At 37.5% G+C, this 26,865-nt stretch overlaps 1 protein-coding gene across 1 annotated transcript in view; it reads right to left on the bottom strand.

Annotated features, from left to right (window-relative positions):
* Positions 1-26,865, bottom strand: part of TDRD1 (tudor domain containing 1) — a gene marked incomplete at its 5' end in the record, with an annotated part of 53,329 nt that overhangs the window by 15,680 nt on the left and 10,784 nt on the right. The window contains 14 exons of the mRNA XM_025467291.3: positions 991-1,128; positions 1,503-1,745; positions 3,507-3,677; positions 4,564-4,671; positions 4,795-4,962; positions 6,778-6,864; positions 7,956-8,127; positions 8,662-8,805; positions 9,291-9,473; positions 9,696-9,800; positions 10,795-10,858; positions 11,749-11,854; positions 13,902-14,046; positions 25,273-25,331. Coding sequence (XP_025323076.3) covers positions 991-1,128; positions 1,503-1,745; positions 3,507-3,677; positions 4,564-4,671; positions 4,795-4,962; positions 6,778-6,864; positions 7,956-8,127; positions 8,662-8,805; positions 9,291-9,473; positions 9,696-9,800; positions 10,795-10,858; positions 11,749-11,854; positions 13,902-14,046; positions 25,273-25,331 — 1,893 coding nt within the window. The remainder of the gene's footprint in view (positions 1-990; positions 1,129-1,502; positions 1,746-3,506; positions 3,678-4,563; positions 4,672-4,794; positions 4,963-6,777; positions 6,865-7,955; positions 8,128-8,661; positions 8,806-9,290; positions 9,474-9,695; positions 9,801-10,794; positions 10,859-11,748; positions 11,855-13,901; positions 14,047-25,272; positions 25,332-26,865) is intronic.

Raw genomic sequence — 26,865 nt, 5'->3', positions numbered from 1 at the left:
AGTCACAGAGAGAGAGAGAGAGAGAGGCAGAGACATAGGCAGAGGGAGAAGCAGGCTCCATGCACCGAGAGCCCGATGTGGGACTCGATCCCGGGTCTCCAGGATCACGCCCTGGGCCAAAGGCAGGCGCCAAACCGCTGGGCCACCCAGGGATCCCAAGCATTAACTTTTTAAAGTGAAGGTGTAGTCATCAAAAGAGGCACACGGAGGTTTGAAACTTCTGGATTACTGGTAATGCTTCACTTCTTGACCAAGATATTGGTTATTCAGGGTTTTGTCTTAGTGTAGTAATAACACATTATCACAACGTGCACTTATATAGATGAACGTTATGCTTTAATAAAATCAACCATTATATTTAATTTTCAAAAATGAATTTAAGGGACACCTGGGTGGCTCAGTGGTTGAGCATCTGCCTTTGGCTCAGGGTGTGATCCCAGGGTCCTGAAATTGAATCCCACATCAGGTTCTCCATAGGGAACCTGCTTCTCCCTCTGCCTATGTCTCTGCCCTTCTCTCTGGGTCTCTCATGAGTTAAAAAAAATAAAGAATTTAAAACACATTCTGTGGAATCCAAACTGATTTGATTACTAAGAGATTTTTTAAAAAGATTTTTATTTATTTATTCATGAGAAACAGAGAGAGAGAGAGAGGCAGAGACACAGGCAGAGGGAGAAGCAGGCTCCATACAGGGAACCTGACGTGGGACTCAATCCTGGGTCTCCAGGATCACACCCTGGGCTGAAGGCGGCGCTAAACCACTGAGCCACCTGGGCTGCCCTGATTATTAAGAGATTTTTGAAAATAGAAATAATGGCTTAAAATGGAATAAAAAGCAATTAAGTATAACCAAATCTTTCTTGGAAGTAGAAATACCCACTTGACCCTTCTTGAAAAGACAGTACTTCTATTATTCAGTAAACTCCTCTTCAGTTAGAAGCTATACCACTGTATTTGTAAGAAAAAAATAAATGAGAGGAGTCCACTTACCATCCTCTTGAAGCACATGGCAATAAAATTCTCCAGGACTGTACATCATACAGACCACAACATCTACTGTTTGGTCAACAGCAAGTTCAACCCATGTCCACTCCAATGGATTTAGTTTTTCTTCTACACCCAAGGGATCTGTGAAAATAAATGAACTTATGCAAAATAGGGTCAAAGTGAGGATAAGAGATGGGGCTGGTGAGGAATCTGCTTTTGAAGAACTGAATTTCCAGTGACTTTTTTTTAGTGACTTTACAGGAAAGTTCATTGGTATTACAGTTAGCCATAACTACACCTCACTGAATTTCAAATTCACATTTCTGACTGATCCTTCAGCTGTAGTGACCCACAGTTGTTTTGCTTTTTTCAGTTTTCCAACATACTCATAATGTATTTAAATGAAGGCTTGATTCAAAAAGACACAACATCCATTCTTTCTGAGAGTGCGAGCATCCGCACATACACAAAACCATCTGAACTCCAGCACATCATCGAGTAGACATTTTACTTACCGTTGGCTTCTTTCATGACACTGGGTTTTTCTGCCAACATCCCTGTCTCCCCAACAGCAAAGCCAGCATCTCTAAGAGCCTGAGCAATGCTGACGTGAGGCGTCACAGATTTATCTACGAGCTCCACCAGGGAGCTGTTTTCCAGCTTGTCTGCCACTCTCACCATGATTATTTTGTTCTGCACAATTTTTTTCATCAGACAAATAGCTTCTGGAGTCCAAATTCCTAATGATGGCTTTACACCTAGCAAGGAATTTTTAAAAGAATATTAAAATCCTTCTTATAACAGGCATTTAGAAATTTAGATCCTAGTTTCCAAAAAGTTAAACCTAAGGAATTTGACAAACACCAAAACCAAAAAGTCCCACCTGAGCAGAAGGATTTTCTAATTAAAATGAAGGCAACATTACAAAGAAAAAGCCTATAGAAAACTGTTGTACTTCTATGTAAACAAACCATAATTCCATCGATATAAAATGTCCAGAAAAGCAAATCTCGAAGACAATAGATGAGTGATTTCCTGGGGTGCTAGGATTAACTACCACCTGGCACAAGAAATTTCATCAGGGTAATGTCTATACAATTCAGTAAATTTACTAAAAATTACTGAATTGTATATACCTAAGACTGAGAATCATAGGTATATAGATTATATCCCAAGAAGTTTAGAAAGTTATAAACAAAAATATCAAACGGTCCAGGAAGAAATACTGGTCCTTACAATGACATAAAAAACATCTGCAACACTTATTGCAAAGGCACTTGCAAATCAATAACCCAAGGTTATGCCTAGTCTTTTCATAAGAATACAAGTAACTCAGGAAAAAAACGTTCAGCCTCACAGTAATAAAGTAATTGAAATGATTTAGTTTTAACCTCCCAAAACTGCCAACATGAAACAACAAAGAGGTGTATCTATTTGGTGTACAAACACATGAAGGAACGGGTGCCATGCTTGCTACCTTTCTGGTAGATGTGTAAACTAGTTCTACCCTTTTTGGAGAACAATCATAATATATATCAGAAACATGAAAAGAAACATATCCACAGACACCTCCATTTCACCTAAGGAGGAATTTTGTAGAACGACATTTTGCAGCCAATCCTAACGAAAGGATCTTGGACAGGTTGCAAAATGTAGTTAAAAGAACACTGCGATGGGACGCTTGGGTGGCTCAGTGAAGTGTCTGCCTTTGGCTCAGGTCATGACCCCAGGGTCCTGGAATAGGGGTCCACGTCGGGCTCCTCGCTCAGCAGGGAGTCTGCATCTCCCTCTGTGCCACCAACAACCCCGCCCCATCCACTCATGCTTGCTCCCTCTTCCTTGTTCTCTGAAATAAATAAAATCTTAAAAAAAAAAATCACTGCTAGTAGCAAAGCCTTGGAAATATCCTTCTGATAATCAGAAAGTACTTTAATTTTGATATATCTGAATGAAGGTTATAGAAGTCAATTTATTAACATGGAAAAAAAGCTCTGGCTCCTGGTGGGATAAATTTTATATACAATAATACTAAGCAGGGACACCTGAGTGGCCTTCAGCTCAGGTTGTGATTCCAGAGTTCCCAGGGTTGAGACTTATATCAGGCTCCCTGTAGAGAGCCTGCTCCTCCCTCTGCCTATGTCCCTGACTCTGTGTCTCTCATGAATAAATAAAAATCTCAAAACAAAATAATCCTAAACATATGTTCATAATGTTCATACTGTTTTAATAAGGTTTTGTCCTACTTTATGTAATGAGTCAGCTTCTATGATATTTATCAATAATGCAGACTCTACGAATAGCAGAAAATAACTTCATAACCACAGATACATTAAACTTATTTATTAGAGAGAGCAAAATAGTCCTGTGTATTTGAAATGTTCTATTAAGGATTATTTTTGCATTAAGAGAAGTTATATCTAAACACATTCTTTTATTTTCTGGGTAGTTTAATCTCAATTCTAATGCTCTTACTTTAGGTTTTAATATTTTAAGAATATGGGGCCACAAAAACATCTTACCTGCCAGCACACACTTTATAGCTTGCATTGGCAATTCCAACAGTTTTGGAGTTATGGGACAAAGTCTCGTCAAACTAAGGATTTCAAAGTTTCCATAATCTACATATCCAACCAGTACAGATTGTTCAGAAGCATAAGCTAAAACAGAGGCACGGTACCACTGGTCATCCTCTGAAAAAAGGAGATACTCCATCTCAGATGATTTTTCAGTGCAGATACAAACAAAAACTTTACCTCTCAAATCTAGACATAGTCTTCTGTAGGTCTTACTTTAACAGAATATTAAGCTTTATAGAACAACATATGCTTGGTCAACATTGCTACTTGTGCTTCTCACAAGCCTTCAACTCCTAAAATCTCACCTTTATGCTTATCTTACTAGACCACTCACGTCCTTGGCAGTCATGCCTTACAACATGCTTTGTCTTCCCCACAGACACTTAACTCCTTAGGACAGAGAGCATGTCCAGATCTTGTGAATGAATCCACAATGATGCCTAATCAATACAGGAACAATTTGCTAAGCATCAAGCAGGGCTAATTTTAGAATACCTGGCAGTAGGAGTCAACTAGACTCCACTGACCAGGCAATCAATTTAATGGAGGCACATTTGTGTCTCCCCTTCTTGTATCTCCCCTCTGTGAGGCCAATGACTTCTTTCCCTTCAGCAGAGAAAAAATGAACCCAGTCATCATAGCTGTGCCATGACAGCTCCATGCTTCCAGGCCCTCTTGCTAGTCCCAAGAAAACTGGCGAACACATAACCTTGGAAGATTACATGTTTATATACTGATATAAATGGAATTATCTGCAAAAGTCCACAAAAACTAAAGTGCTAATGAAACAATAGCAACTTCCTTTACCAACTCCTCCAGCATTTACAGGCCTTCTTTCATTACAGAAATTTAATTGTTTCACTGTACATATTTAAAAATATGATTGGTGCACTTTAATACTCAGACTTTGAATGCAGCCATCCAACGCAAACTGAAGATTGTTTCATTTCTTTTTACTTCATTATAAGTTTAAAAAAATTCAGTAATACTCTTCCGTTACCTGAGAATCGTGCACAACAGATATCACCAATGGTTGGATAAAAATCTGAGCGTGGAGACACTTGACCACAGTACTCACTAAGGGATGCCTGAAGTTCAGCGAGCTTATCTGCAGATATAGATCACATCTTAAAATAAATACAAATCTGTAAGTTAACTTCCCTTTCACTTTTTCACTCTCTTGAAGTATATAAGGCTATACTGTTAGCACAAAACAAGAAACTTTACTTACGTCCACTCTGTAGCTGTTGACAAAAAAAGTCTTCTGGAGTCTGAATGTGGGCAACCACACCACAGAACTCATCGCCTACATTCAAAGTTAACACTTTTGGGATTAGATCACTTCTGTCTACAACAATTTTGTTTTCAGCTGTCATTTTTCCAACATCCTCAAGGTCATCTTAACAGAAAACAAAAACAAGGCATTTTGGTTTCATTAATCAACCTGTGGAGTTTTTCAGGCCCAATCAGGCTCCTTCCATACTATAAGCTACTCTTCCTTCCCAGAACACACTCCCAATCCCCCAGCAACTTCATCATTTCCTGCTCAGTGTGGTGTCACCTTAAAAGGCTTCTCTCCAAACCCAGGTTAGGTGCCTGTCCCAGGTGCTCCCACTGTACTCTGCATGAACTTCCTCCTCATACCATTTTATTATAAACTCTTCTATGTCTGCACTGACCACAGAATAACCGCCATGAAGGCACCTCCACAGTCCCTCAGTGCAGTAAACGCTGCCCAGAAGACTTTTGTTCCTTCCACGAGATACCTCTGCAACACTTGCTACTATTACTGATGACTGACTCCTAGAAGTACTCACCCTCCTGTAGCTCTGGCAACTTCTTCCCCATCCTTTGTCCACCTCTCCCATCATGGCTTCTCACTTGATGTTGTATGCCCCAGATTTATCTCCCTTTTTCCCCCTCTCCACACTCACCCTAAGATGACATCATTTATGGTTTCAACTATGACTACTATCAGACCAGTAAGTATTTGGTATTCTCTAAATGGCAAAGAATTACTGAAAGCTTTTCAGGAGAGCTGTCATACCAAGATTTGTGTTTTGGGGGATATCATGTATGTAGTACTGTAAGAATACAGACAGGAGACAAAAGGTTAAGTCAGAAGGTTCTTGCAATTATCCTTCAGGAAGAAGAACCAATAAAGACTTGTCAACCAATCAGACAAAGCAAAGGACAAGAGGTAGGAATAAGGTAGATTTAAAGATGAATCAACCTTTTTTATATAAAAGGATGCATCTGGGCAGCACCAGTGGCTCAGTAGTTTAGCGCCGCCTTCAGCCCAGGATGTGATCCTGGAGACCTGGGATTCAGTCCCACGTCAGGCTCCCTGAATGGATCCTGCATCTTCTCCCTGTGTCTCTGCCTCTGTCTCTCATGAATAATTTTAAAAATCTTTTAAAAAATAATAAAAGGATGCATCTAATCACAGCACCATTAACCTGGCAATCACCTCGGGATGAATAAGCAAGAGACGATGAGGTATGTTCACATCCAAAGTAACTGGCAAAAGGAACAAAGTAAAGAAAAAAACACTACAGTAACACATAAAACTGGGCAATGAGAAAATGAAATGTTGGTAGCAAAACTTCTTGGGGGGTGCCTGATTGGCTCATTCGGTTAAGCGGCTGCTTTTAGCTCAGGTCATGATCCCAGGGTCCTGGGATGGAGCCCCATGGCTGGCTCCCTGCTCAGCGTGGAGTCTGCTTCTCCCTCTGCTGCTCCCCCCTGCTCATGTGCACATGTACTCTCTCTGTCAAATAAACAGAACTTTAAAAACAAAACCAAAAAAACAAACCTTCTTGATTCTCATTATACTAAATGAAAAACCACACATGAGAAGTAAAAACTTTAAGAAGAAACACCATCTTACCAGAATAGAATGTTATACCCCTATTATTACTGCTGGCATACCCAAAAAAGAAGGAAAAATTTAACCCAGAATGTCACGATACTTACTACTTTAGAGATTTCTGATAATGTCAAGATGAACATGGAAGACAGGGAAGGAAAACAGGAAGGAAAGACTAAGATTAGACATAATGTACCACTAAATGAAAAAGTATCAAAGAATGGATTTCATTTCCATTAAATCTGACAGTGTGATAGCTCTGCCTTTTTTTTTTTTGTTCAGTAGAGAAGATATTCTTTAGTACCTGCAGTCACTATACTGTTCAATATTAATCTGTATACTCACTTGGATCTGCACTTTGCTTCTTAGAATTTTGTGCCTTGGGTTTCAAGCCATATCCCATTTCTATGAGCACATCATCTAAGAGTTTTCCTAAAAATGATTAAGAAAATGTGTCATAATTGATTTTTTTTTCCATAATTGATATTATACCAAGTATTAGAAGAAAGGCATAAACATGAAACAAATGAATCACAATCATCTGATCTAGAGACTACAGCTATTAATATACTGGCTTATTTCTCAATTCAGCTTCTGTGTGCAAAATACAGTTTACTAATGTTCAAACTTAAAAATTGAGTCAAAATTCCAATTGTCATGTGGCAGGAAATTTTATAAAAATATTTCACCTCAAATTCTAGGTAACATGAAAGATTTAGTTACCACCTCACTGGCATGAATATGGCCACCATTTAGGAGAAAAAATAAATTTAGTGTTAAACCAAGACTACTTTTCTCAGACATAAAGTCTGGCTGAAACAAGGGGTAGCCAGCATGACATAAACTTCAAGTTCCTTGAAACAGCATCCAGAAGCCAGAGTCCTAACACAAAACATACAAAGAAAGAAAATAGATTTTATACTTAATTTCACAAATGGCTTAACTGAATTTTCTAGCAAGTCACCAAGTGATGTGGGGTCTCTAAAAGCAAAAGATTAATACTTTGGAAACTGAGAAGCGATTATAAGCATACGGTCAGAAGTCACTTTTCAAACATACAGAAAGCTGGAACAGAAGAGTAGGATTCCAAGGCGTTTCTATCTCACACTTAAATACTAGGCACTTGGGGCTCAATACTAACCAAATGCAGTTCTGTAAAATTTCTTCAGGAAAAATGCACTTTGTGGTGAAACCATGGACATATACATAAATTCTTGAGTTTTTCTCCATAAATGGGTAGAAGTCAGGAAAAGTGACCATAATGTCAATATCAAAAGGTTAGCACAGTCATCCCCACACTAAGTCTGCACCTAGCCTCTTAACCCATCCAGCTCCATGAACCTGTGCCGGGTCTCTGAACAACCGCAGGAGCAGGGCTAAAGCCATACTTTCATCACAACCTGAATGACTTCCGAGTGGAGCTTACTTGGCCTCACTTCATGTTTCCATTTTTTCTCTGCATTAATGGGTGAAGACTAAACATATTAAATGCTCCATGTGAAAAAGAAAGATTTTGATCTTACCTGAACTTGGCAGCATAACATCCACAGCAAAGGTAACCACTTCTTCTTTCAAGATGTCGACAATCTTTATAGAGCAATACTGCTCCATTAACAGCGATTTAATAGTTTTGACACATTCATTGCTCCAATTCCCCTCTGCTGGGATAACACTGGCCACAAAGCACTTTATGGCCTGAAAGATTTTACATGAATTACTAAAAAATTAGTGTTTGAAAATGATTTTTACTAATTAATAATGTGAAGAAAATATATTTCATGCTGAAAATTAATTAGAAGTCTTCAAGAACTAACCAAATGAACAATCTTATGTTATGTGTAAGTATCGGTCTCTTGTGCTACTCTATCCACAGTGCTTTTCCTTTTGGGACCTGAAGCTTGAGAAACTCATAAAAGGATAATAATTATCCCTCAAATACATATAAATTCAGGTTGCTTCCAGACAATGTAATCAACATAGAAATGACTGTTTTAAAAGATGTCCCTAAAAATGCTAAGTTTCTCATCTGAGAAAGTATTTAACTAAATAATGCTTATTAAATGGAGCCAAGAAAGCCATTGAGTACTTATCTACATAGTAAAAGATGAAAAATATACCAATAGGTACTTTTTCATAATAACCATCACAGAATAGAACAGGCAAATACTGTGCCCATCAAAATGGGGTCTTTGGGGACACTATTAGGCATTTAGAAAGTGAAAGACTCACACATGGAGGAAATAAACCAATGTTTCTGTTTAGTTGGTGAATTCTGTTTATTGGAATTATTTCTTCATTTCCATAATCAATATATAAGACTTGTGCCTTCTTCTGTAGCATATCAATTTCTTGTATTATTACTCTGTTCCAGGTCTGAAAGTGGAATATAAGGTGCTCGCGTCAAAACAGTATTTCACAATCTTAGGCTTACAAACTCTCAGCCAATCTACAGAACATGCAAGGGAAAGGCTACAGCTCTGTTCTGACATAGTCAAGTTGATTTTCTAAGAATCTAAGAAATCCCAAAATTTGTCAATTTAGGAGACTTTAATATGCACAATTATCCCTGGGTTATTCTAACCCAGAAGATACTATGACACACAATGCCTCACTACAAAAATAAACACAAGCTCCAGGATTCACCATCAGTCTGTAACTGGCAGCAGGGGAGCCTACAAACAGAGCTGGAGGGGGCAAGGGCAGGCAGGAGGTGACCCAACAGACCTAGATTACTGACTGAGGATGAGATAGCCTCTTATTAAGCTGTCAAATGCATTATTAAAAGCTCTGGTGTCAAGTTTATATGACCAAAGTAAATTAAAACAGTGTATTAAATAATTAATTTCATCAGCAGTTACCTGATCAACAGTGTACTTGGCAACACAAACTTCCCCCTTAACAGGAATGTAATCTTCCTCCTGAGTCATATTTGCATATGTTTCCTTGAAGCTCCTAGATAGTTGGTTCATGTATTCTAAAACTTCTGAAGAATATAACTGCACGTAAAAGTCACTTGGGTGTTTGAATTCAGTAACTGTACCCTTTCAAAAGATGGAAAGGTGCAATAATTCACGGAGAACACAAGCAAATGTGAACTTAACACTTTCTAATAATTTAAAAAAGGTATTACAAGACAGTTTTTGCAATCTTTATCAATTTCATCAGTTACATTCTGTAGCTATATTATAAACTCAAACTAAAAACAGGAAACAAGGAATAAAAGTCTATAGTTCTTTGGATCTCTGTCTATAGAAATTAAATACCTTTATTTCCATGGTTTTCCTGAGCTGTAGACTTCTCAAATCAGAAAACATTATTTTATCAGTACAAATGGCTATTTCTTTAGTAACTCCAAGAGGGTAGTCACTCTAGGGTTTAAAAAAAAAAAAACACGTGAGTCAAAGAAATAGTGTATACCTTTGAGAGCTGATAAAAGCCTCTGTCCATAGGCAATGTACATAGCACTGGGATCACTCAAGAATCAGGCCATAATGGGCTAATAATGTTGAGTATAAAATAAAAAGAGGGGGTCGGGGGCACCTGGGTGGCTCAGTGGATGAGTGTCTGCCTTTAGCTCAGGTCATGAGCCCAGGGTCCTGGGATTGAGTTCCACATCAGGCTCCCCAGGGAGCCTGCTTCTCCCTCTATGTTTCTGCCTCTGTCTCTCATGAATAGATAAATTAAATCTTTTAAAAAATAAAATAAAAAAGGGGGGTTATATTGTACTTGTTAACATCTTGTAAGAATAAATATTTAAGGAAGTCAGATCTTAAGCAGAAGCTAGAACCAGCTAAAGAAGGCTAAAAATTAGACAAGCACTAGTGATATTTTTCAGATTATGAATAAGCCCATATAATCATCTAACTGGAAGAGGGGTATTACAGAAAAAAATGCTTTGATAATAGGAACCTATTAGAACGCAGTACACAAAGCCCAAGAATGTGTTCATCTGGGGTTACAGACAGGGGCTCTTTCTCAGGAGTCCAAATGATTTTACACTAAGACACAGGCATCCCAAGTCCTTCTGGGAAAAGTGCTGGTCACACACTATGCTCAAAAACCCTAAAAAGTCACCCAATCGGTTATTAAGGTATATAGATTTATTCAACAGGAAACTTTTTTTAAATAAACACTGGTACAGGGGTGCCTGGTTGGCTCAGTCAGAGGAGTCTGCAACTCATTCTTGGATCTCAGGGTTGTTGAGTTTGAGCCACATGTTGAGACTGGAGATTACATGAATAAACTTTGGTGAAATGCAGAAATAAGAAATAAGCAATACATATTTTATTTAGCTTAAGTCTTCTTAATTCAATAAAAGGAAGTCATTCAAAATTGACTGTAAAGGCAAAAAATACATCATACCTCATTTTTCACTTCCATGTTCTTTGTTTCAAAAGGTGATTTACTAGCTTCATGTTTATGGAAACTGAAATAAAGCAGCTGATTATAATACTTATAGTACGGAGTCAGTTAAGAGTAGGGGCCACATGATGCTAAATTCTCAATCAACAAAATCCAGGAAGGAGAAAAACACCTTCCTTCAGAGTTACTACTTCACAGTAGTAACAAAACAAAATAGTACACAGCTAGCCATGGGACAGTCTACCCTGTGTGTGGGCTGGCCTAGCCCACAGCCACCTAATTAAAGGGATATATACAGGGCCACGATCTCCAGGCCCAAGTTTTCCTATCTGCAAAATGGAGATAATCGCTACAGGTTCTCAACAGTTTTGAGGATCAAATGAGATTACAGATGTGAAATTGCTGTCTAAACTGGTAAATTCCATGCCTGGAAGAATTTTGTATTTTTAAATCACAACTCAAGAGGCACTGTGAGAGTTCTACCTTCCCAAACTTCAGGAAAGAACAGGTTAAAAAGTAAGGCATTCTAGGGACACTTGGTGTCTCAGCGGTTGAGCACCACCTTCAGCCCAGGGCCTGATCCTGGAGACCCAGGATCAAGTCCCACCTCGGGCTCCCTGCAGGGAGCCTGCTTCTCCCTCTGCCTCTCTCTCTGTGTCTCTCATGAATAAGTAAATAAAATCTTATTTTTAAAAAAGGCATTCTAAAGCTCTGATGATTACAAACTCAAATTTCTAACCATGAATATGTGCTAATAAAATTATATTCATGAGAACGCAGTCCTGAGTTTGTAAGCTGTTCATTTCAGATTTGAACCCTTTATGTTATACCTCAAATAAAAAGTGACAACTTCTACATAGATAGGCCTGCTTACCTCATTTGATCCTTACACTATTAAAAAAACCCCACAACCCTTTTAAATATTCTCTAATGAATAAAAAAAATTACACTTACTTTTGTTGAACAGGTTTGCACACAATGCTGTGTGCCGACCAGTCCCTTCTCTGGCATGCTATGGAGCAATAGTATGTCTGCTTGCACTGTGAACACCTCAGTGATCCTACAGAACACAGCCCAGTGTTTTATTCCAAGGATTTGTTGCTGAGAGCAAGACATTTTCAAAGACCAGACATATCAAACACCATTCTATTAACCACATCAAGAAGATTACTTGAAAAAGATTATGCTGTTTATGACTAGGTGCTAAGACTAAATTTTTGCAGCTTTCTCAAACTGCAAATAGGAATGCAAAGATGAAAATGAAGACAGAATGAAAACATAACTGACTTTCCTAAAGTAGAGTCCAGAACACCTTATAAAAGGAACAAAGCAAATATAAAATGCGTGGTAGTGAAAACAGACTTGTGCAAGCAGACTCAGACATAGCTTACCACTTCACACTATTAAAAAAATATATAAGACAAAAACCAACGAAGAAAAATCACACCCAGAAAAACCCAGAAGTTTTAAAAATAAAGTACTAAAAAAAATCCTATGAATATACAGGCAGAAAAAAAAAAAAAGAAACAAAAAAACACGTAACAAAAATCCAGGCTGGCCTTGAATGCTTCTACTCTAAACAGAAGGAAACAAAGGAGGGGTGCCTAGATGGCTCAGTCAGTTAGGAGGCTGCCTTCTGCTTAGGTCATGATCCTGTAGTGCTGGGATCAAGCCCTCCCCCCTTAAGGTCTCTGCTCAGCAGGGAGTCTGCTTCTCCCCCTCCCCCCCCCCTGCTCATGCTTGTGCGCTTTCTCTTTCTCTGAAATAAAATCTTTATAAAAAGAAAAAAAGGAGCTAAATATCCAAATAGCCAGTAAGCAATGAAATACTCAAAATCATTCACTGATCATAAGGGAAATGCAAGTTAAAACCACAATGAGATACCACTAAACAACCATGAGAAGGGCTAAAGTTGAAAAGACCAACAAAACTGAATGACAAAGATGTGGAACCACCACATCTTGTCATAAAGATGATGTGGACCCATTATCACTGGGAAGGTAAAAAGGGACAAGTACTTTGGAAAATGGTTTGGCTGTTTCCTCTAAAGTTAAACATATATCTAACCTTTGACTCAGCAATTATACTCCTAGGTATGTACTCAAGAGAAAGGAAAACCTATACCCACCCAAGGACTTGTACAAAAATGTGTAGAGAGCTCTATTCATAATAGCTAAAAGCTAAACACAAGCAAAATGTTCAACATAAAACCAGATAAATTGTGATATAATCATACAAATATTACTCAGCAACAAATAATACTGTGTATAGAACACGGATCAATCTAAAAAAATATTGTTTTAAATTATAAAAAGCTTTATACAAAAGAGTCGATACTGTAAGATTCCATTTATATGTAATTCTAAAACTGGCAAAGTTTTGACGTGGATGGAACTGGAGGGTATTATGCTGAGTGAAACAAGTCAATCAGAGAAGGACAGACATTATACGGTCTCATTCATTTGGGGAATATAAATAATAGTGAAAGGGAATAAAGGGGAAAGGAGAAAAAAATGAGTGGAAATATCAGAAAGGGAGACAGAACATGAGAGACTCCTAACTCTGAGAAACAAACAAGGGGTGGTGGAAAGGGAGGTGGGCTGAGGGTGGTGGTGACTGGGTGACGGGCACTGAGGGGGGCACTTGATGGGATGAGCACTGGGTATTATGCTAAATGTTGGCAAACTGAACACCAATAAAAAATAAATATAAAAAAATTTTTTAAATCAAACTGGCAAAGTTAATTTATGGTGTAAAAAAACAGCATGGTCATCTCTAGCGGGTATAGAGACTCTGGAAGGGGCTAGGAGGGAACTTTCTAAGAAGATGGAAATATTCTGTATCTTGATAGGCATGTAAATTGGTGCGTGCCAAAGCATGTAAATTTTATCACAAACAAAACTATAGGCAATAAGAAGTAAGGAAGCAGCAAGAGTGGAAAGGTACAGATGAACAAGAACTATATGGTGTTGGTAGCTGAAGTTGAGATGGGTATATAGTACACACTATTCTGTTCATACTTAATATGTTTTAAAACCTTTAATAATAAAAAATATTTTTCAAATGTGTGAAAAAATAATCCAGACACGTGAGGGAAATATGCTTACCAAATAGGCCACAGCGATGGCAAGTTGTTGACCGAAGAGGAGGTCCTAAGGAGTTGAAGAGTGCTGAATTATTTATGGACAAGGAATTCTCAACCAACTTGTGTACTTTTTTTGATTTTGCAGGAGGCACATTATTGCTAGGCTTCTATTAAGAAAAAAGAATAGTAATATTAAAACTTGGTAGCAATTGTTTTTAAATACCATATTTGGGATTTCCTTTTTTGGGCAGATAAAATAGATGTACCTTTCTCTATCCTCCCGTTAAGTGCAACTAAAAAACCCTCAACTTGTGGTTAAACAAATATAAGTTCACTTTGAAAGAAGTCAGCAGGTAGCCTACAAACTTGGGACCCAGAGAAGATAATGAGTTTCTTCAGTTTTCTTTTTGCCTCACATACCCCAGACATGGTTCTGGAGAAGCCAGCAACCCAGAAATGCCAAAAGGTACAGGCAATAAAACCCCCAATAGAAAGTCTTTTCCCTTTAGCCAAAAGACCAGGAAAAGGGCAGCCCAACGATATAGAAAAATTTAGTAAGTGTTTTACCCTAGACAAACACCACAGAAAAAACCGTGGCCCTGTTCTAGAGTAGGGACCTGGCACTTCATCCCTGGGAGTGTCCTCATAAAGCCCATATAGGGAACCTGACTTCTACCCAGCAAGTACTCCCCCTCCCTCAACCATTACTGGGGTGGTAGAAGAGGAGGCCTTGTAGAGAGTCAGGACTTTTCATCACCATTCAAAGGTAATGAGTGTCTCCAAACACTCTAATTCTCCTCCCTGGCACACCTACTCTCTCCCCCACTCCATCTCACTCCTTTATCAGTAAAGAGGCACTAATCATTCCCAGGCAGGGAGATGGTATCACATGAGGCCTACCAGGAAGCTGGAACTCCCACCCTCAACCAAACACAAGGAAGCTTGGTCCTTGAGTGCCAAATGAGACTGAATGGGGAACCTAGACATTGATTCCTACCTGGAAGCACCCACTTTCCTCTGATATAGGGTCAGAGGAAGCTGGCCAAAACAAAGTTTAAGATACAGAATTTCATTAACATAATAGCCCAAATGTCCAAGTTTCAATAGAAAGTAACTTGTCATACTAGGAAACAGGAAAATCATAACTGAATTTAAAGAAAAGGATGCCAACACCAAGATGAGTTTATTTTAAAGCAGCCATTGATACTTCAATAAGCAATTATAAGCACACTTGAAGCAAATGAAAAGAGTCTCAACAAAGCAACAGAAGATATAAAGAAGAGCCAAATATAAGCTTTACAACTGAAAAGTAAAGTAACAAACATTAAAAATATAATGACTCAATAGCAATGGAGGCAACAGAGGAAAGGATCAGTAAACTTGAAGACTGAACAACAGAAACTGCCTAATCTAACAAGAGAGAGAAAAAGTGAAGAAAAAACTAAATTAAAAGAGCCTCAGAGACCTATGACACTATCACAAAATATTTAACATTCATGTCTTTGGAGTCCCAGGAGAGGAGAAAGAAGGTAGGGTAGAGAAGTTCTCCAACAAAAAAAATTACCCCAAACTTATAAAATTTGGCAAAAGTATAAATCTACAAATTCAAGCTGAGCAAATCCCAAACCAAATCAAATAAATCCACACCAAGATGCATATAGTCAAACTTCTTCAAGCTAAAGACAGAAAAGCTTAAAAGCAGAGAGAGGAAAATGATGTCTTATCTACAGGGGAAAAAGTAATTCAGAAGAGAATAGATTTCTCAACAGATCCCATGCAGAGCAGGAGGAAGTCACACAACATTCTTCAAGTGCTAAAAGAAAACTGTTAGCTGAGAAACTTATCCAGGAAAAGTGTCCTGTAGGAATGAAGAAATCAAGAATTCTTGAATGAAAGAAAACTAAGAAGTTGTCACCAGCAGACCTATCCTAGAAAAATGGCTAAAGAAAATTCTCTAAACGTAAAGGAAATAATGAAGGAATGTCTGAAGAAAAGAACACATTAAAGCAAAAATACAACAAGCGCTATAGATTCATAGAATAGAAAAAACTGTGAAGCAAAATGAAACTGAAAGAAGGAGACAATATAATCATAGCTAGGGACTTTAACATCCCTCTCTCAACAATTAATAGAACTACACAGAAAATCAGCAAGAATACAGAAGAACTCAAGATCACCCATCAACCAACAGATTCTGTTAGACATTCACAGATCATTCTACCCAACAACAGAAAGGACATTCTTTTCAAGTACTAACAGAACATACACTAAGACCACACACTGGGCCAGAAAACAAAGCTCAACAAATTTAAAAGAATTTAAATCACACAGATGTTTTTCAACCACAGCTGACTCAAACTAGAAATAAATAAGTGACAAATAATCTCCATACATTTGAAAACAATACACTTCTAAACTCATTAATCAAAGAGGAAGTCTCAAAGGAAATTTTTTTAAAAAGTGAAAATAAAATGAAAGTTTAACAATTCAAAATTTGTAGGACACAGGTAAAGCATTGCCAACAGGTAAATTTATAGCACTAAGTTCACACGTTAGAAAAAAAGAGAAAGTCTCCTTTCTAAATTCCCATCCTAAGAACCTAAAAAATAAGACAAAAACATGCCCAAGGAAACATTAAAGATAAAAGGAGAAATCAAGGAAATGAAAAATGACCTGGGGGGTGGGGGCGCAGAAATCAATGAAACAAAGACCTAGTTCTTTGATAAGATCAACAAGTGGTCAAGTGGATGGCTCAGTTGGATAAGTGTCTGACTTCAGCTCAGGTCACAATCCCAGGGTCCTAGGACCAAGCCATGGTGGGTCAGGATCCCCCTCTACCTGCCCTACTCCAGTTTGCATACACAAGCTCTCTCAACTAAATATAATCTTCAAAAAAAAATAAAGTTGATCTAGCAAGACTGTTTGAAAAATAAGACAGAAATTACCAATATCAGGAATGAAACATATACCTTATTACAGACCCTGAAGACATAAAAATGATAATAATGGAATACTCTGAACTATATACATACAGATTTCATGATGTTGACAAACAGACTAATTCTTCAAAAATCACAAATTAACACAATATGAAACAGATAATCTGAATAGTCCTATAAATGTTAAAGAAATGGAAACTCCTAAAAAAGAAACCTTCACACTTAACATGGTTTTCACTGGAGAACAGTACCAAATGCTTAAAGAATTAATACCAATCTTATACAACCTCTCAGAAAAGTAATATTACCTTGGTTCCCCACCCATATGAAGGTAGTTAAAAAGAGATTACAAACTGCTCATAAAAACAGATATAAAAATCCTACTCAAAATGATACCAGATATAATTCAGCAATATACAAAATTAACTATACACCATGACAGAGTGTTTATTCCAGGGATGTAAGGCTGGTTAAATATTTTAAAACACCAATGTAATCCACTATAGTAATAGGTTAAAGATCAATTATTGATGGATGAAGGAAAAACATTTAGAAAAACAACACCTATGCATGATCAAAACCATCAAAAAAAAAGTAGCAAAAGAAAATTTCACCAAGTTGATAAGGATCATCTATAAAAATCCCATAGCTAAGATTACACTTAATAGTGAAAGGCTCAACGCTTTCCCACCGAGTTTGGAAGTAAAGCACAATACCCACCATCACCAGTGTTAGAAGTTCTAGCCCGTGCAATATGGCAAAAAAAGGAAATATAAAATATATTGAAAAGAAACTGTTCCTTTTTGCAGAAGATACAACTGTCTACATAGAAAATCCCAAGGAATCTACAAAAAATTCATTGAATAAGTGACTTTAGCAAGGTCACAGGATACAAGAGACACATGCAAAACCATATTTATATATGTTAACAATGAACATGAGGACACAGGGGAATAAAAAAATACAATATTTACAATGACTTAAAAAAAAAAAAAAAGAACCCAAATCCAGATGTAAATATAACAAGCTGAAAACTACAAAGGGACAGAAATCAAAGAAGAGCTAAATAAATGGAGATATTACATTCATGGGCTCGAAGATTCAACACAGCAAAAATACCTATAATCCTCAAGTTGATATGCAAGTTTAATGCAATTACTATCAAAATCTCAGCCAGACTTTTTGCAGCTACGGACAACATTATTCCAGAATGTACACTGGAACATTGGAAGGCACAGGAACTATAGTAGCTAAAACAATTTTGGAAAAGAAAAAAAAAAAAAAACAGTGGGAGAAATCACTGTACCCAACTTTAAGACTTAGGACTTGGCTCCAGTATTGCGTGATACTGGAGGAGGGATACATAGATCAATGGAAAAGAATAGACAACCCAGAATAGACCCATACAAATTTGCCCAACTAATTTTTGACAAAAGTGCAAAAGCAATTCAGTAGAGGAAATATAGCATTTTTAACAAATGGTGCTGGGGAAATTAGACATAAAAAATAAAACTTCAAATTAACTCAAAGTAGACCTCAAATCTAAATGTAAAAGTATAAAACTTATGGGGAAAAAAAAACCCAAAATTTTCTGGATCTGAAGAAGCAAAGAATTTCTAGACACCAAAAGCATAACTCATAAAAGAAAAGTGGTCAGGACATCATTAAAATTAAAACTTGTGCTCTGCTAAACACCCTGGTAAGAGAATGAAAAGACAAGCTACAGGGACACCTCGGTGGCTCAGTGGTTTAGCGCCTGCCTTCGGCCCAGGGCATGATCCTGGAGTCCAGGGATCAAGTCCCACATCGGGCTCCCTGCATGGAGCATGCTTCTCCCTCTGCCTGTGTCTCTGCCTCTCTCTCTCTCTCTCTCTCTTGAATAAATAAAATCTTTAAAAGAAAGAAAAAACAAGCTACAGACTGGAGAAATCATTTTTGAATCACATATTTGACAAAAGACTAGAACCCAGAATATGTAAAGAACTTCCAAAGCTGAGCAAAAAAAAAAAAAAATTCCAAATTAGAAAATGGACAAAAGGAGGAGGGGGCAAGATGGCAGAAGAGTAGGGTCCGCAAGTCACCTGTCCCCATCAAATTACCTAGATAACTTTCAAATCATCCTGAAAACCTACTAATTTGGTCTGAGATTTAAAGAGAGAACAGCTGGAATGCTACAGTGAGAAGAGTTCGCGCTTCTATCAAGTACAACTTGTTTTTGGCCACTCTGCACTGAGCAAAATAACGAGAAGGAAAAACTCACCTCAAAAGAAAGAATCAGAAACAGTCCTCTCTCCCACAGAGTTACAAAATTTTGATTACAATTCAATGTCAGAAAGCCAATTCAGAAGCACAATTATAAAGCTACTGGTGGCTCTAGAAAAAAGCATAAAGGATTCAAGAGACTTCATGACTACAAAATTTAGATCTAATCAGGCAGAAATTAAAAATCAATTAAATGAGATGCAATCCAAACTAGAGGTCCTAACGACAAGGGTTAACGAAGTAGAAGAATGAGTGAGTGCCATAGAAGACAAGTTGATGGCAAGGAGGGAAACTGAGGAAAAAAGAAAAATAATTAAAAGATCATGAGGATAGGTTAAGGGAAATAAATGACAGCCTCAGAAGGAAAAAATCTACGTTTAATTGGGGTTCCCGAGGGCGCCGTAAAGGACAGAGGTCAAGAATATTATTTGAATAAATCATAGCTGAGAACTTTCCTAACTTGGGAAGGGAAACAGGCATTCAGATCCAGGAGATAGAGAGATCTCCCCTAAAATCAGCAAAAACCTCTCAACACCTTGACATTTAATAGTGAAACTTGCAAATTCCAAAGATAAAGAGAAGATCCTTAAAGCAGCAAGAGACAAGAAATCTCTAACTTTTATGGGGAAAAATTTTTTTTAGTATATGTGCTGCCGAAGCGAGCACTTTTATGGGGAAAAATATTAGATTAACAGCAGACCTCTCCACAGAGACCTCGCAGGCCAGAAAGGGCTGGCAAGATATATTCAGGGTCCTAAATGAGAAGAACATGCAGCCAAGAATACTCTATCCAGCAAGGCTCTCATTCAGAATGGAAGGAGAGATAAAGAGCTTCCAAGATAGGCAAACAATCCACAAAAACAGGGACTGAATAGGTATTATGATGATACTAAATTCATATCTTTCAATAGTAACTCTGAACGTGAATGGGCTTAATGACCCCATCAAAAGGTGCAGGGTTTCAGACTGAATAAAAAAAAAAAAAAATCAAGACCCATCTCTTTGCTGTCTACAAGAGACTCATTTTAGACATAAGGACACCTACAGCCTGAAAATAAAAGGTTGGAGGACCACTTACCATTCAAATGGTCCTCAAAAGAAAGCAGGGGTAGCCATCCTTATATCAGATAAATTAAAGTTTATCCCAAAGACCGTAGTAAGAGATGAAGAGGGACACTATATCATACTTAAAGGATCTATCCAACAAGAGGACCTAACAATCATGAATATTTATGCCCTGAATGTGGGAGCTGTCAAGTGTATCAACCAATTAATAACCAAAGTTAAGACATACTTAGATAATAATACACTTATACTTGGTGACTTGAATGTAGCACTTTCTACAATCAACAGGTCTTCTAAGCACAACATCTCCAAAGAAACAAGAGCTTTAAATGATACACTGGACCAGATGGACTTCACAGATATTTACAGAACTTTACATCCAAACGCAACTGAATACACATCCTTCTCAAGCGCACATGGAACTTTCTCCAGAAGAGACCACATACTGGGTCACAAATCAGGTCTTACCTGACACCAAAAGACTGGGATCGTCCCCTGCATATTTTCAGACCATAATGCCTTGAAATTAGAACTAAATCACAAGAAGAAGTTTGGAAGGATTTTAAACACGTGAAGGTTGGGATCCTTGGGTGGAGCAGCGGTTTGGCACCTGCCTTTGGCCCAGGGCGTGATCCTGGAGACTCGGGATCGAATCCCACATCAGGCTCCCGGTGCTTGGAGCCTGCTTCTCCCTCTGCCTGTGTCTCTGCCTCTCTCTCTCTCTCTCCCTGTGTGACTATCATGAATAAATAAATTTAAAAAGAAAAAAATTAAAAAAAAATAAATAAAATAAACACGTGAAGGTTAAGGACCATGCTGCTAAAAGATGAAAGGGTCAATCAGGAAATTAGAGAAGAATTTAAAAAGATTCATGGAAACTAATGAGAATGAAGACACACACAACTGTTCAAAATCTTTGTGATACAGCAAAAGCAGTCCTGAGGGGGAAATACACCGCAATATAAGCATCCATCCAAAAACTGGAAAGAACTCAAATACAAAAGTTAATCTTGCACCTAAAGGAGCTGGAGAAAAAACAGGAAATAGATCCTACACACAGTAGAAGAAGAGAGTTAATAAAGATTTGAGCAGAACTCAATGAAACAGAGACCAGAAGAACTGTGGAACAGATTAAGAAAACCAGGAGTTGGTTCTTTGAGAGAATTAGTAAGACAGATAAACCATTAGCCAGCCTTATTAAAAAGAAGAGAGAAAAGACTCAAATTAATAAAATCATGAATGAGAAAGGAGAGATCACCACCATTATCAAGGAAATACAAACGGTCTTAAAAACTTATTATGAACAGCTTTACGCCAATAAATTAGGCAATCTAGAAGAAATGGATGCATTTCTGGAAAACCACAAACTACCAAAACTGGAACAGGAAGAAATAGAAAACCTGAATAGGCCAATAACCAGGGAGGAAATTGAAGCAGTAATCAAAAACCTCCCAAAAGTCCAGGGCCAGATGGCTTCCCTGGGGAATTCTATCAAATGTTTAAAGAAGAAACCATACCTATTCTACTAAAGCTGTTTGGAAAGATAGAAAGAGATGGAATACTTCCAAACTCGTTCTATGAGGCCAGCATCACGTTAATTCCAAAACCAAACAAAGACCCCACCAAAAAGAATTATAGACCAATATCCCTGATGAACATGGATGCAAAAATTCTCAACAAAATACTAGCCAATAGGATCCAACAGTACATTAAGAAGATTATTCACTATGACCAAGTAGGATTTATCCCCAGGATGCAAGGCTGGTTCAACACTCGTAAAACAATCAATGTGATTCATCATATCAGCAAGAGAAAAAACAAGAACCATATGATCCTTTGAATAGATGCAGAGAAAGCATTTGACAAAATACAGCATCCATTCCTGATCAAAAGTCTTCAGAGTGTAGGGATAGAGGGAATATTCCTCAACATCTTAAAAGCCATCTACGAAAAGCCCACAGCAAATATCATTCTCAATGGGGAAGCACTAGGAGCCTTTCCCCTAAGATCAGGAACAAGACAGGGATGTCCACTCTCACCACTGCTGTTCAACATAGTACTAGAAGTCCTAGCCTCAGCAATCAGGCAACAAAAAGAAAGAAAAGGCATTCAAATTGGCAAAGAAGAAGTCAAACTCCTTCTCTTTGCCGATGACATGATACTCTACATAGAAAACCCAAAAGACTCCACCCCAAGATTACTAGAACTCATACAGCAATTTGGTAGCATGGCAGCATACAAAATCAACGCCCAGAAGTCAGTGGCATTTCTATACACTAACAATGAGACTGAAGAAAGAGAAATTAAGGAGTCAATCCCATTTACATTTGCACCCAAAAGCATAAGATACCTAGGAAAAAACCTAACCAAAGAGGTAAAGGATCTATACCCTACAAACTATAGAACACTTCTGAAAGAAATTGAGGAAGACACAAAGAGATGGAAAAATATTCGATGCTCATGGATTGGAAGAATTAATATTGTGAAAATGCCAATGTTACCCAGGGCAATTTACACATTTAATGCAATCCCTATCAAAATACCATGGACTTTCTTCAGAGAGTTAGAACAAATTATTTTAAGATTTGTGTGTAATCAGAAAAGACCCCGAATAGCCAGGGGAATTTTAAAAAAGAAAACCATATCTGGGGGCATCACAATGCCAGATTTCAGGTTGTACTACAAAGCTGTGGTCATCAAGACAGTATGGTACTGGCACAAAAACAGACACATAGATCAATGGAACAGAATAGAGAATCCAGAAGTGGACCCTCAACTTTATGGTCAACTAATGTTCGACAAAGGAGGAAAGACTATCCACTGGAAAAAACACAGTCTCTTCAATAAATGGTGCTGGGAAAATTGGACATCCACATGCAGAAGAATGAAACTAGACCACTCTCTTGCACCATACACGAAAATAAACTCAAAATATCTAAATGTGAGACAAGATTCCACCAAAATCCTAGAGGAGAACACAGGCAACACCCTTTTTGAACTTGGCCACAGTAACTTCTTGCAAGATACATCCACGAAGGCAAGAAAAAAAAAAAAAAAAACAAAAATGAATTATTGGGACTTCATCAAGATAAGAAGCTTTTGCACAGCAAAAGAAACAGTCAACAAAACTCAAAGACAACCTACAGAATGGGAGAAGATATTTGCAAATGACCTATCAGATAAAGGGCTAGTATCCAAGATCTATGAAGAACTCATTAAACTCAACAGCAAAGAAACAAACAATCCAACATGAAATGGGCAAAAGGCATGAACAGAAATCTCACAGAGGAAGACCTACACATGGCCAACAAGCACATGAGAAAATGCTCCGCATCACTGGACATCAGGGAAATACAAATCAAAACCACAATGAGATACCACCTCACACCAGTGAGAATGGGGAAAATTAACAAGACAGGAAACCACAAATGTTGGAGAGGATGTGGAGAAAGGGGAACCCCCTTGCACCGTTGGTGGGAATGGGAACTGGTGCAGCCACTCTGGAAAACTGTGTGGAGGTTCCTCAAAGAGTTAAAAATAGATCTGCCCTATGACCCAGCAATTGCACTGCTGGGGATTTCCCCCAAAGATTCAGATGCAATGAAACGCCGGGACACCAAGCGTTTATATTTTAGCAGTAATGTCCACAATAGCCAAACTGTGGAAGGAGCCTCGGTGTCCATCGAAAGATGAATGGATAAAGAAGACATGGTATATTTATGTATACAAATATTATTCAGCCATTAGAAACGACAAATACCCACCATTTGCTTCGACGTGGATGGAACTGGAGGGTATTATGCTGAGTGAAATAAGTCAATCAGAGAAGGACAAACATATGGTCTCATTCATTTTGGGAATATAAAAAATAGTGAATGGGAATAAAGAGGAAAGGAGAGAAAATGAGTGGGAAGTATCAGAGAGGGAGACAGAATATGAGAGACTCCTAACTCTGGGAAACGAACAAGGGGTGGTGGAAAGGGAGGTGGGCGGGGGGTGGGGGTGACTGGGTGATGGGCACCAAGGGGGGGGGCACTTGATGGGATGAGCACTGGGTGTTATGCTATATGTTGGCAAATTGAACTCCAATTAAAAAAAATAAAGGAGATTCTATAAATGTTAATAGAAAAAAAAAGAAAATGGACAAAAGACATGAATAAACAGCTCACCAAAAAGGACACAGAGATGGCAAATATGCATGAGATGTTTATTATAAACAATTAGGGGAACATGATTAAAACCACTACAAAATATCACCACACACCTCTAAGAATGGGGACAATAAAAACCACCACCACCACCAAATGCTGGTGTGATACTGCAAATATTCTCTGTAGGAACATAGAATAGTATAGGTATGCTGGAAAACGCTTTAGTAGCTTCTTAAAAAAACTAAATATGCAATACTACATGACCCAGAAATTTCACCCCTGGGCATTTATCCCAGAGCAAAAACAAAAAACAAAAAACTTATGTTCACGTAACCTTGGACAGGAATGTTTATGAGTTTTAGCTGTAATAATCAAAAACTGAAAACCCTGCAGATGTACTTCAATATGTGAATGTTAAACCATGGACTACTTCTCAGCAATAAAAATAAAACTATTGATACAACAACCCTAGATGAATCTCCAGAGAATTATGCTGAGTGAATCCCAAAAGGTTACACTGAAAAGGATTCCATTTATGTAACATCCTTGAAATGACAAACTTTTGGATGTGGATTAGATTAGTAGCTCCATGGCTTAAGGAGGTGGTAGGGGCAAGAGGGAAATGGACGTAACCATAAACAGCATGTAAGGGAAAGATGGAAATAGTCTGTATCTTGACTGTTATCACCATCAACATCCTGACAAACACTAAATTCTGCAGCATGTCACACAGGGAGAAACTGGGAATAGCTACACAGGATCGGTAATATTTCTGCATGTCAAATAAGGCTGCATTTACAACTGTATAGCATTACTACAATTACCTAAAAAGAACGGTTTTTATAAGATACTAGGATAAAGAAAAGGAAGCTTGACCTTGAATAATATCTGAAAATTGAGTAATTCTACATTAACAGAATACATGCTTAGAATCTTTTACCCAACAAAAACACAAAATAGAAAAAAAAAATCTTACATTATTTACTTTTTTGGGTGGTGAACTGTTTCCAACATTTAATGGTGACACTGAGTTTCCTGAAGAGAGAAAACATAAAAGCAAATTACTTTATTCCTGAAAAATGTATAATACTGTAATTAGATATTCAAATAAGAAAGCTATACCAAAATAGCCTTAAACCTACATTAGAAATAAGCAACATCCTAATTTTCCTAATGAGAAATAAGGATTTGTTTGAAACTTAATTACTACTCCTCTTACTGTAAATTTTTCTCCATTCACTAAGTTCTCAGACTTTTTTGAACTTGGACTCATTTATACACTTAGAAATTGAGAACCTTAAAGAGATTTCATTTATATGGTCTATGTCTGTAAATATTTACTAATATTTACAGACATAGAAATATGTCTGTAATTACAGACATACAGAAATTAAGGGCCATCTGGGTGGGTCAGTCAGTTAAGCATCCAACTCCCAATTTTAGCTCAGGTCATGATTTTAGGGGTCCCGAGACTGAACGCTGTGTGGGGCTCTGTGCTAGGTATGGAGCCTGCTTAAGATTTTCTCATTCCCTCTGTGCCCCCCAAAATGTTAAAAACAAATTAAAATGATAAATTTTAAACTTTTAAAAATTAAATACATTTAAAAATAAATGCATTACATTGACATGGTTTTTAAAACAACTACATTTTCCAAAGCAAAAAAAAAAAAAAAAAAAATTGAGTATCATTGTTTTATGTTTTTACACATCTCTTTAGGTATAACTAATGGTAGTTGGTTCACATACCTGCTTTTGCATTCAATCCTCTGTGTTGCCTTTGTTGAAGCATAAAATAAAATCTGGCCTCTCACAGATACGTAGTTGCAAAAAGAAGTATTTAATGGCCTTCTCAGATAATTACAGATATTTTCCTTTAACATCATGCCAAAACTCAAGTGATAGTTTAATTGGTAGTTGCAATGTGGAACCTAAAACTTGTTCATAATGTGACACTGGAATCCACTGATTTATCCTGCACTTTGAGTGGATTTTTACCCATGCATGACTATGCATCCTGCATTGGTCATTTGGAAAAGACTAAGAAACTCGGAGTTATGCAGATCTTCAAATGTGGACAGATTTCATGATTTCATTATATAATATTTTAAAAATCATGTGTGTTAGTTAAGATCACCACTGCATCTCACCAGAAAAGTTTAAGTATTGAAAAGCTGTCACTATGGAGTGGCAGAAATGGGTTTTCTGAAATTCTCATGTTTGCTCGAAATCTTGAATTTTATCATTAGCAACAAAATACTATCAAGTATTTTCCTTGAAGTAACAGCCTCACTTTGTTCATTTTTGAGAAAATGAATGCCAGATATCTAAATCTGAATAACCAACTTTATCATTCTTTTCAAGTAAAAATGATGTTTCAACAAAAAGTTTCCATATAGCTCAGAGCTCAATCACACACATGCTTTTCATACTTGCCTATAAAGCAGAAGGTAGGGATAATTCCCATTGTGTTACACAAAATACCAAACTGTAACGAGTATCAATATTTAGTAATAATTCTTAGAGTTCTGTCAAGGACATCCCTAAAAAAGGCATTTCTGGCTTTGTCTTA

The sequence above is a fragment of the Canis lupus genome, chromosome 28 (assembly GCF_003254725.2).
Source record: "Canis lupus dingo isolate Sandy chromosome 28, ASM325472v2, whole genome shotgun sequence".
Taxonomy (NCBI): Eukaryota; Metazoa; Chordata; class Mammalia; order Carnivora; family Canidae; genus Canis; species Canis lupus.
This window is presented reverse-complemented; position numbering and strand designations above follow the sequence as displayed.